This window comes from Chrysochloris asiatica, unplaced genomic scaffold (assembly GCF_000296735.1).
Source record: "Chrysochloris asiatica unplaced genomic scaffold, ChrAsi1.0 scaffold00134, whole genome shotgun sequence".
In the NCBI taxonomy this organism is placed as follows: Eukaryota; Metazoa; Chordata; class Mammalia; order Afrosoricida; family Chrysochloridae; genus Chrysochloris; species Chrysochloris asiatica.
Window position 1 is genome coordinate 9163168 of NW_006408652.1, and position 11037 is coordinate 9174204.

Here is an 11037-nt window from a genome sequence, read left to right on the forward strand (position 1 = left end):
CCACTGGGGTTTCATGTTAACCCTTTTTATTGAGATCCCACCATTATGACAAGGGAGGCCTAGAACCCAGCCATCACTCTTTCCTGCCAGTCTAACAAGGCCCCTCTTTTACCATTCCCCAGGAACACTCCATCGCCGGTGTCTCTCAACAACGTCTCTCCCATCAACACAATGGGGAACTGTAACAACGGCCCAGTTACCATTCCCCAGCGCATTCACCACATGGCTGCCAGCCACGTCAACATCACTAGCAACGTGCTAAGAGGCTATGAACACTGGGACATGGCCGACAAGCTGACAAGAGAGAACAAAGGTATGCTCACTCACTCTACCTATTGCATTCAGACCACAGTGGAGTAAGTTATGCTTTGAGGAGCTTGACTTTTGATGGTGGTCTTGTCTTTCTGATTCCCAGTGCTTAGATGAGGGAAGTGGGAGTTTGCTCCTTGCTGACACATAAAGTGACCCATTTTTACCAAGTTGTTGTTGTTGTTATGTGCCGTGGAGTCGGTTCTGACTCATAACGACCCTGCACAGGGTTTCCGAGGCTGTTAATCTTTACCGGAGCAGAACGCCTCATCTTTCTCCCGCGGAGCAGCTGGCAGTTTCGAACTGCTGACCTTGCGGTTCGCAGCTCAATTCGTAACCACTATGCTACCAGAGCAAGAAAATGAAATAATTGGGACTTAGTTCTTTTGAACTGATGTTGGCAGATAACTAATTCAGAATTCCACCCAATGATAAAGATTGACACAGAGGAAGAGAGAGGCAAAGAAACCAAGAAAGATGGGAAATTAATTAAAATCCTGTTTGCTTCAGGACTCTGTCTTCATTATAAACATCAGCTCCAGTGAGTATATGATGATGTGGCATGTATCTTTCATCCGGAAGCAAGGGTTAAGGGCTAAAGCAAAGAGGACACTGTCTCCCCAGAAAGTGAGTCTGGGGTCTTGAGTGACTCAGTGCCATTTGTGGCCCTAGCTATCTCAGTGCCATTTGTGGCTTACAAGGAAGCCTCACTGTCATAAGCAAGGTGGGACAGAGAACTCCACTGCACTTTTGTCCTGTCTATTCATTTGGTGTAGCTTATTCTGACTCACAGGTCACAGACTACCCCACTTCATTCAAGGTAGTCTTTCAAAATCATACTGCAAAGAAGTGACCAGCCACTGAAAGCAGTGGAAATGTCTGGGCAGGAATGAGGAGGCATTAGCATCCTGCACTGACCAGGGACTGCAAGGGTGGGTGCTAGGGTTTAAGCAGTCATAGGCTTTCCAGGAATCAGGTTGGGGCTTCAGACGTCATAGATGCAGGTTTACATCCCTGTGGATTTGCCCAAGAAGGACTCCCTGGGACTCCTCCAGTCCTCACAGCCCAAACAGTTCTCCTGTACTTCCCACTCAGCCCCAGGGCCTCAGACTCTCTTTCCCTTTTCTCCTCAAAGCTGCCTCTGTGTTCTTTCCCTGCTCTCCTCCTTGCTGTGTATTTTTGTGTACTGTACTGCTGTGCATGTAGGAAAACCGTGCAAATGGAGATGAAAGAGCACAGATTTTGAAGTCTGATCACTTAAGCACGAACCCAGTCTGGGTAAGGCACTAGCTGGATGATCTTACGCAAATTGCATAAACTCTCTAAGTCAGCTCCTGGCTCCCATCTATGAAGTGGATGTAATGATGGTGAAACAGATGGATTATAAAGCACCTAACATTAAATATTGCATGCAAGGGAGAAAGCCTACAAATATGTTTTTTTCTTTACCCGTGTGCTTATATAGCTATAGAGCTCAGGAGTCCCTGGGTGATGCAAATGATAACACACTCAGCTGCTCACAAAAAGGTTGGAAGTTCAGATTCACCCAGAGACACCTCGAAAGAAATGCCTGGTGATCTACTTCTAACAAATTATCCATTGAAACCCCTATAGAACACAGTTCTCTACTCCAAAACACACATGTGTAGCTGGTCCTCAATCCACATCTGATTCTTGAGGTGAATTTGCATGTATTTGTTTGTGCAGCAAATTTAATGTTCATAGATAGAATTTTTAAACACCTCGAAGGCACAATAACAGCATATGCCTTTATCATTTATTGTCTAATTTGTCCTTATTTAATAAATGAAGCAACTCAGATATAATCTATTTAATAGATAAAGAAATTCATCCATGATCTCACAACTCTTAATGTTGGAAACCAGAATTGAATATAGATCTGATTCTAGAATTAGAACTCTTAATCATTAGGCTACATTGCCTATCTAGAGAGCAAAACTAGGAGTGGGTCCTTGGGGACTTTCAGTGAGATTGTACCAATTGCCTGAGTGATGGGCCAGTCTTAACTTCTCTACTTCTCTAGGTTTTTGGAAATCCAGAGAAAACTGGCTGAGAGAACCAGGCCCATCTAAGGGCTCTGTAATCCTAAGCAAAGACACAAACTTTTTTAAGATTTGCTGAGATGATCTGTTACCCTTCTCTGTCTTATTTTGTGTTGAGAACTGCAAGGCAGTTCAATATTTATGGATTTCCTTCATAATGACATCCATTTCCAAAAGCTGATCAACTCATCCCTTATAAATTAACAGCAGAAGTTTCTAAAAGTAATGTGATGGCTGTGTTGATGTGAGGATGAGATGATGCTAATCTAGTCGTTAGCATATGGTGTTGCAGTATTGAGTCTTGAATGAAAAACAATTTAGGCTTTCCACCCAAGGAGAGAAAATATTTCGTGCTAATGCTATCGATGAGCCCTGGTGGGGATCACTAGACTACTAACCACAAAGTTGGTGGTTCAAGCCAATCAATCACTCTCAGAAACTCTATACAGGGTCGCTGTGAGTTGGAACTGATTCAGCAGCACACAACAACAAATCTGTCATTGGACTTTTCACCGGAATGGAGAGAGGACCTGGTTTGGAATTTTCTGCTTGTAGCCTTGAGTTTCACATGCTTTTCATTTCTGATCTGCTGGGATTTGGAGATTTTCCCCCACATCTGTTTTTTCTGTACAGAAATGGACAAGAGCTTCCTTGCTGACTGGTACTCTGTATTCCATTGGAGACAACCTTGTACTTGAACCTTTCCCACTCAGTTATGCCATGGAGATGGTGAAGTTGGCTCTCTCAGTGAAAGGCATGAACAGCTTCCCCATGCCTTCCCACTAACACAACTGCAAATGGCATATTGCAGACAGTTCTGGTGCTTGAAATGGGCCAGTCAGGCTGATGATGATACCCTCTGACCTTTGATCTAGAAGTTTTATGCTCTACCTCTGCAATTGCTTACACTGCTCACTTGGAAAAATTATTAAGACAGTACCTAGCTAAGAATGCCACATAGAGACTTCTATGGCAAGATGACAGTATAGACCCTCTGCTACAAAGACATGAGAGGTCAAGTGAAACAGGTACAGATGGTTATCTTGGAACCCTAAACTTCAGAGGATAGGACAGAGAGGTGAAATGGAGACCAAATGGATGAGGAAGCTGAACAGGAGAAGCAAGAGATTAGATAAATGGGCAGGCTTTCAGCGGGCATGGAGCAGTGTGGCCATCTTGAGCTTTGGTAAACAGCTTTCAATACAGCAGCCTGCAGGCTCAAACCACAGTTGGATGTTGGTGTCAGGGGTTGCCTTTCTCCCTTTTTCCTATGTCCTACTGGTAGCCAGGGGCATAGCCACCCCATCAGTCAGTGGTACCCTCTCCTGCACAGCCTTGGCTTTGCCTAGTTTAAAGGTATTGGAAGTACCACCCAGGCTTCTGGAGGTGCATGAACCTTCCCTGAACTACAGAAGGAGAAAACAGAGAATTGAGTTCACCCTTCCAGTCTGTATCACATCCACCAGGAAACAGACGGTGAGTGCCTGAGAACACACTAATATATAATCATACAATCATCAATGAAATATAAATACAAGGACACCATGATTTTTCAAATAAAACATGAAGAAACAAGACAGAATGCCTCAAGCAAGTGACCAAAATTCAGAATCAGAAAATATAATAGAAATATTTCATAAGGAGTTTAACAGAATGCTGTTTAGGTACTTTCAACAGATTGAGAAAAAGATCAAGGAAAACAAGAACACAGAAAAAAAAACTTTTGGAGAAGTCAGGAAAACACTAAAAGAACAAACTGACAAAAGAATGCATATTTGGAAACCATACAAAACCAGCAGTTAGAAAGCCAGAAGGTTAGTACTAAGAATTCAGAAACAGATACTACAATGAAAAGGCAAAGAAGTAGAAATGGATCAATGGAAAACTAAATTTCTGAGCTTGAAGACAAGGCTCTCAAAATTCATCTGCTAAAGGGAGTCCTGGTGTGGTATTGTGGGTTAATGTGCTGCAGCTCAAGCTCACCAGTTCACCTCGGAAACCCTGTACTAGGTCACTGTGGGTTGAAAATCAGCACTTAAAAAGAACAACTGAGGGAGAATCAGAAAAGATAATTTAAACATCTAAAGTAAGTCTACAATGTATGTGTGACACCATCAAGAGTAGTAACTTATTTGTGATTGGTATTCCAAAACAGAAAGAAAGAAAGAAAGAAACAAACAAACAAAAAAAAAAAACAGAGAAATTTGTCCAAGAATTGTTTGAAGAAAACTTCCCTAATATCATGAAAGAGAAGATAGCCATTCAAGAAGTTAAATGAACTCAAAACAAGATAGACCCCAAAAGAAAATCGCCAAGACATGCTATAATCAAAGTTTTTAAAAAACAAAGACAAGGAAAAAATTCCTAAGAAAAGTTACCTACAAAGGAAAACTAGTAAGACTAACAGAAGCCGTGTAGGCAAGAAGAGAATGGGATGGCATATATAAATTTCTAAAAGAAAAGTATTTCCGACCAAGAATAATACACCCAGCAAAATTGTCCATCAAATATGATGGTGAAATTAAGAGATTTCCAGATAAACAGAAACTAAAAGAGTGTACACAAACCAGACCAACCTTATAAAAAGTCATCATGTTTGGTAAGGTGGAGGGTCCGAGAAAATGAGGAAGACCCCCGGCGAGATGGATTGGCCAAGTGGCAGCATCGGTGGATTTAAGCGTGGCAACAATAGTGAGGTTGGCCCAGGATCGGGCAGTGTTTCGTTCTGCTGTGCATAAGGTCGCTATGGGTCGGTACCGACTCAATGGCACCTAACAACAACAACAAGACAGCAAAAATGAAAATTAAAAACATAAAAGGAGGGAATAGCATAATTACAGATAGATTTCAAGAAAAAAATGTTTTTTAATAAATAAAAGGAGACCTAACTATAATCTGGAGTCGTGGTGCAGTGCTGTGGGTTAATGCACCAGACTGCAAAGCCATTTGAACTTTAAAGTCGGTGGTTCAAGCTCACCAGCTGCTCCTCAGAAACCCTATACAGGGTCGCTATGGGCTGGCACCGACTCGACGGCACTTCACAACAACAACAACAACTATAATCTAAAACTAGACCAAGTCTTACTGTTAGACTTAGTTCAATATCTACGCCCAACACTTACTCTAGTCCTAACCATAACCCTGACACTAAATGAAGTCCTGTGCCTAGTCTAGACCTAGCGATAGTCCTAACTCTATCCCTCAACAAAATAAATTAAGATTTTTTAAAGGCATGCCAGAGAGAGCTTTCTGAAGAATATCCAGGGGACATCCTGGCTCATGTGAGGCTCCCGTTCATTTAACAATGACTAAGTCCTTTAAAATTTTCCCTAATATTATATTACATAAGAAAATATATTAGATGCCAAAAATAATTTACTCCTTTATCAGTAGAAATTATTTTTATTGCATTGTACAGGTTAAAAAGTATCACATAATCAAATGAAGTTGATACCTACAGAATAGGCCCATATGTTATACATAACATGAAGAATAAATGTGTTGTTAATGAAATACCATCTGCTGCTCAATCAAGTCCTTGTAACCCAGGCATGGAAATTGCTTTCCAAGAAGGCAGGAGAGCATCCACAGCACTGCAGGGCAGTTTCCAGTTGCGCCTAGTCAGATTCCTCACTCCCCAGACAGCACAAGCATAGCTAACACCACCTCCTCTATCAGGAGCCAACAAAGAGGACACCAGAGAGCCCTCACATGTTGTCTCCAAGGTCAATGCACTACCAAACAGACGTCACATAGTTTTACCCATGTATTCACACTCTTCGCCAAAGCACATTGTTCAAGAGAGTGAACTTAAGGTTTTACCTTCTCCATCCATCAGTGTTATTAGGTACAGAGGAAGCGGTTTTCGGACAGACACTTGCAGATCATTTTCCGTTCTTAATCTAAGTAGTAATAAAGCTTACCAAATCAGCTTCCTCTGAGATGTTTATTTGGCCTTGGGTATTTCTGTCTAGGCTAACTGGCTTTGTCTACATTGTGCCAAGAAAAATCATTAAACTCACCTCATTACACAAAAGGAAAAGAAATCATTTTAATCCCGTAACTCAAAGGTCGGTTTGAATTGCAAGGTCAGCATTTCAAATTCACCAGCCAGCCCGCTCCTTGGAAACCCTATACAGAGCCCCTATGAGCAGGAACCGATTTGGCAGCTCTTAACAACAACAAAATATGTTTATTTATACAAATTGAAATTATTCAACAAACTGATGCAGCACTGGAATCTATGCCAAGAAAATTGGAAGACAGCTACCTGGCCAATTGATTGGAAGAGATCCATATCTGTGCCCATTCCAAAGAGGTGATCCAATAGAATGTGGAAATCATCAGACCATATCATTAATATAACATGCAAATAATTTTTTTCTAAAGATCATTCAAAAATGGCTGTAACAGTACATTGACAAGGAACTGCCAGAGGTTCAAGCCAAATTCAGATGAGGACATACAATGAGGGAGATTATTGCTGATATCCGATAGATCTTGGCTGAATGCAGAGAACACAATAAGGCACAGGTAAAAGATGTTTGCCTGTGCTTTACTGACAGTGCAAAGAATTTCAACTGTGTGGACAAGCTATGGACAACATTGTGGAAAATGAATATTCCAGAACACTTATTTTTTGCTCATGAGAAACTAGTACATAGATCAAGAGGCAATTATTTGAACAAAACAAGGGGACACTGAATGGCTTAAAATCAAGAAAGGTTTGTGCAAGGGTTGTATTCTTTCACCATACTTACTCAGTCTGTAAACTGAGCAAATAATCCAAGAAGCTGGATTATAGAAATAAGAACATGGCATCAGGATTAGAGTAAGACTCATTGACAACCTGCAACTTGCGGATGATAGAACCTTGCTTGCTGAAAGTGAAGAGGTCTTAAAACAATTATGGATGAAGATCAAAGACCGCAGCTTCCGGTGTGGGTTGCATCTCAGTATTAAAAAAAAAAAAAAAAAAAATCCTCACCTCTCGACCAATAAATAACATTATGATAAATGGAGAAAAGGTTGAAGTTGCCAAAGACTTCATTTTGCTTGGCTCCATAGTCATCCCTCATGGAAGCAGCAGTCAAGAAATCAAATGATGCATTGCATTAGTCAAATCTACTGTACAAGACCTCTTTAAAAGTGTTCAAGAGCAAAGATGTCAGGTTGAGGACTAAAGTGCGCCTGACCCAAGCCATGATATTTTCAATAGCCTTATATGCAGGTGAAAGTTAGACAATAAATAAGACCCTAGAAGAATTTATTCATCAGAGTTATGGTGTTGGAGAAGAATATTAAATGTACCATAGACTGCCAGAAGAACATGGAATGGAAGAAGTACAACCAGAATTTTCCAGGCAATGTTTTGCTCTGTTGTACATAGGGTATGGGTCGGAACTGACTCGATAGCACCTAACACCTAACAACATATATTTTTTTATTTGTTGTTGTTGTTAAGTACCGTGGAGTCAGTTCCGACTCATAGTGAGCCTTTAGAGAGTTTCCAAGAAGCAGCTAGTGAGATTTAACCACTGACTTTGTGGTACAAATGGACTTTGCAGTCCAGTGCATCAACCCACAGCACCACACCTGGACTGTATTTATACACACATGTATATAGGAGTCCTGGTATGGAGCTGTAGGATAAGCACTCAATTGATCGCAAGGTAAGTTTGAACTGCAAGGTCAGCAGTTCAAACTCACCAGCCATTCCTTGGAAACCTATACAGAGTTGCTATGGGTTGGAACTAACTTGATGACACTTAACAACAACAACATATACTGAAAGTGAAATGAACTTGAAGCACCATTGATGAATTACAATCCAGTATGGATTACAACATATATATATATATATATATATGTATATATATATATATGTATATGTATATACATATGCCCTCACAATTACACGAATAAATAACACCATTAAAAATAGAGAAGAGATTTAAGTTGTCAAGGATTTGATTTTATTTCAATACACAATCAACACCCATGGAAGCAGCAGTCAAGAAATTGCCTTGGGCAAATCAGTTGTAAAAGACCAATTTAATGTATAAAAGAGCAAAGATTTCACATTGAAGACTGAGTTGTCCCAGACCCAAGCCATGGTATTTTAAATTGCCTCATATACATATGAAAGCTAGGCAGTGAATAAGGAAGACCATAGAAGACTTGATATATTTGAATTATGGTATTGGTGAAGAATACTGAAAGTCCAATGAACTGGCAGAAGAAGAAACAAATCTTTCTTGGAAGAAGTGTAGCCAGAATGCCCCTTGGAACTGAGGATGGCATATTATCAGGAGGAAGTAGTTCCTGAAGCAGGAAGGACATCACACTTGGCCAAGTGGAGGGTCAGTGAGAAAAATGAAGATCCCCAATGGGATGGACTGATATAGTGGAAAAAACAGTGGGCTCGAACATAACAAAGATTATGAGTGAGAATTGTGCAGGATGGGCAGTACTTCATTCTGTTGTGCAAAGGGTTGCTACAAGTTGGAACCAACTTGGTGGCTCCTAACAACAATGACATATTCATACACACACATATATATTTATTCATAAACATATACATATAAATCGCCACAGGATTGTAATGTACTTTTAGAATCCACTGTCTGAGAAAATATACAAGAGGATTTCAAAAGGTACTTGGAAAAATTCCATTATCTTTTCATTTCAGTTTTCCATGAAGGAGCACGCTCATACAGTGATTACAAAAAAAAAAAAAAAAAAGTCTTTTTTTAACAATTATTATGAATTTGGTAATAGATTTGTGTTTTACCAATCACAACAACATCTACAAGTATTGCTCATGCTGCAGATTTTTGGCAGCTAAATACAGATTAAAATAATAGTCGTTGCTATCCATATGGAGTTTCGGTCCCCTAGAAGGCAACTCTTTAAATGTTTCTTAGATGAGTGAATGAATGAATGACTGAGCAAACAGATGAATAGCTTTCCCAATGCCCAGCTGGTTGTGTGGTTTCATGAAGGACTACTGAAGCATATTTCTATGATCTCATTGAAATGCTTGACCGAGATCTGCTCTAATTTACAGAATTCTTTGGCGACCTGGACACGTTGATGGGGCCTCTGACCCAGCACAGCAGCATGACTAATCTTGTTCGCTACGTTCGTCAGGGACTGTGTTGGCTACGCATCGATGCCCACTTGTTGTAGTGGGTATTCCCCATCTCTTCCATCACCACCCATCACTCTACCTCTACCAGCACCGATGGTCACTGGTGGAACGCCACTCATTTGGGAATGTTCTTTTTGATTATGTTTGTTATTATGCTTCTTTTGCTATCTGTTAAAAACAGAAGTCATTGTAAGTGGACACTAAAACTTAAAAACACTGTATGTTTTATTACCTAGTCATTTTCCAGTATTTTATATGCATTCCTCAGACCCCATCATCTTCTTGTGCATTATGGAATGAAACAGTCCCTACAGTATTGTCTTCAGTCCACACTACCCAAAACAAAGAATGGAAAACATTTGTGATGATAACAAATTCCTGAGAAATGAAATAAGGTGTCTACCATAGCTGTGTGAACTTAGACACAAAGAACCTGCAAAGATTCAAATTTTCACTCATAGCTCATCCCCAAACTATCATGTTCAGACAAGAACATATTTAAGAATCCATTGTTAAACTTTTGTGCCTCCTATAGACTTAATCTCCAGGTGAGAATTTCCATTGTCAAAACCCAATGGCTAGATGTTGTAGCAACATCAAGGTGTTAGGAAAATAAAGCAGCATAGAGCAATGCCACTCATAAATATATATTATGACACGCAACCACAACCTTCTTAGTTAAGCTCCATTCCTGATTGCCTATTTTAAAAGTTGTTATGAAGAGAGTGGTATCACTGATTTCAACTGTTTGAAGGCACCAGCTTAAGTCTTGGTGTGGCGCTGTAGGATAAGCACTAAATTGCTCAACACAAGGTCAATGGTTCATATCCACCAGCCGTTCCTCAGAAACCCTTAACAGGGCCGCTATGAGTGGGAACCGACTTGGCAACACTCAACAACAAAAACAAAACAACAAGGCATCAGCTGGCATATATTGTTTTGAACTCCGTGATTTGAAATGTAATCTTCACCTGCGATTCTCTTTGTGCAAAGCTCTGGTTTTGAGGAGCACTTGGGTGGATGCCTACCCTTGTAGCCAAAATGCTACATTCTAATCTTAGAGATGGAAAATAGAGGTTTGGAACATGCTCGAGAAAGAATTCACACCTATGCCAAATTAATATGAATAAATCGTACCCATCCACATGGGTACGATTTATTCATATTAATTTGCTCAAGTCTATGGAAACAAAACTCAAGTTATCACTTCTTAGAAGAAATAATACACAATTTGTTACTTAGTGACTTTAAAATCTGGGCTTCCTAAGTATTATCCACATTTCCTATTTTAAAGGGTTTCTTTTCTTCTTTCTTTTAAATGTCTTTTCCTGTTTTTGTATTTTTCTTTGCTTTTGTTTTTGTTTTTGCTCATTAATTTTTAACTGAAATACAACTACTGATTCTATGAAAACCTCTGTTAGCATGGAATAATTTTGTGAAAATTCCAAAGAAAATTGTCAACTCTTTTAAGTAGTAGCTAGCCTTTAAAAAGAAAGAAAGAAAGAAAGAAAG

General features: G+C 39.8%; 1 protein-coding gene across 1 annotated transcript in view; it reads left to right on the top strand.

Annotated features, from left to right (window-relative positions):
• Positions 1–9630, top strand: part of AFF2 (AF4/FMR2 family, member 2) — a 559120-nt gene extending 549490 nt beyond the window's left edge. The window contains exons 20-21 of the mRNA XM_006869732.1: positions 123–313; positions 9442–9630. Of these exons, the coding sequence (XP_006869794.1) occupies positions 123–313; positions 9442–9563 (313 nt within the window). The 3' untranslated portion in view covers positions 9564–9630. The remainder of the gene's footprint in view (positions 1–122; positions 314–9441) is intronic.
• Positions 9631–11037: the final 1407 nt, after the last annotated feature.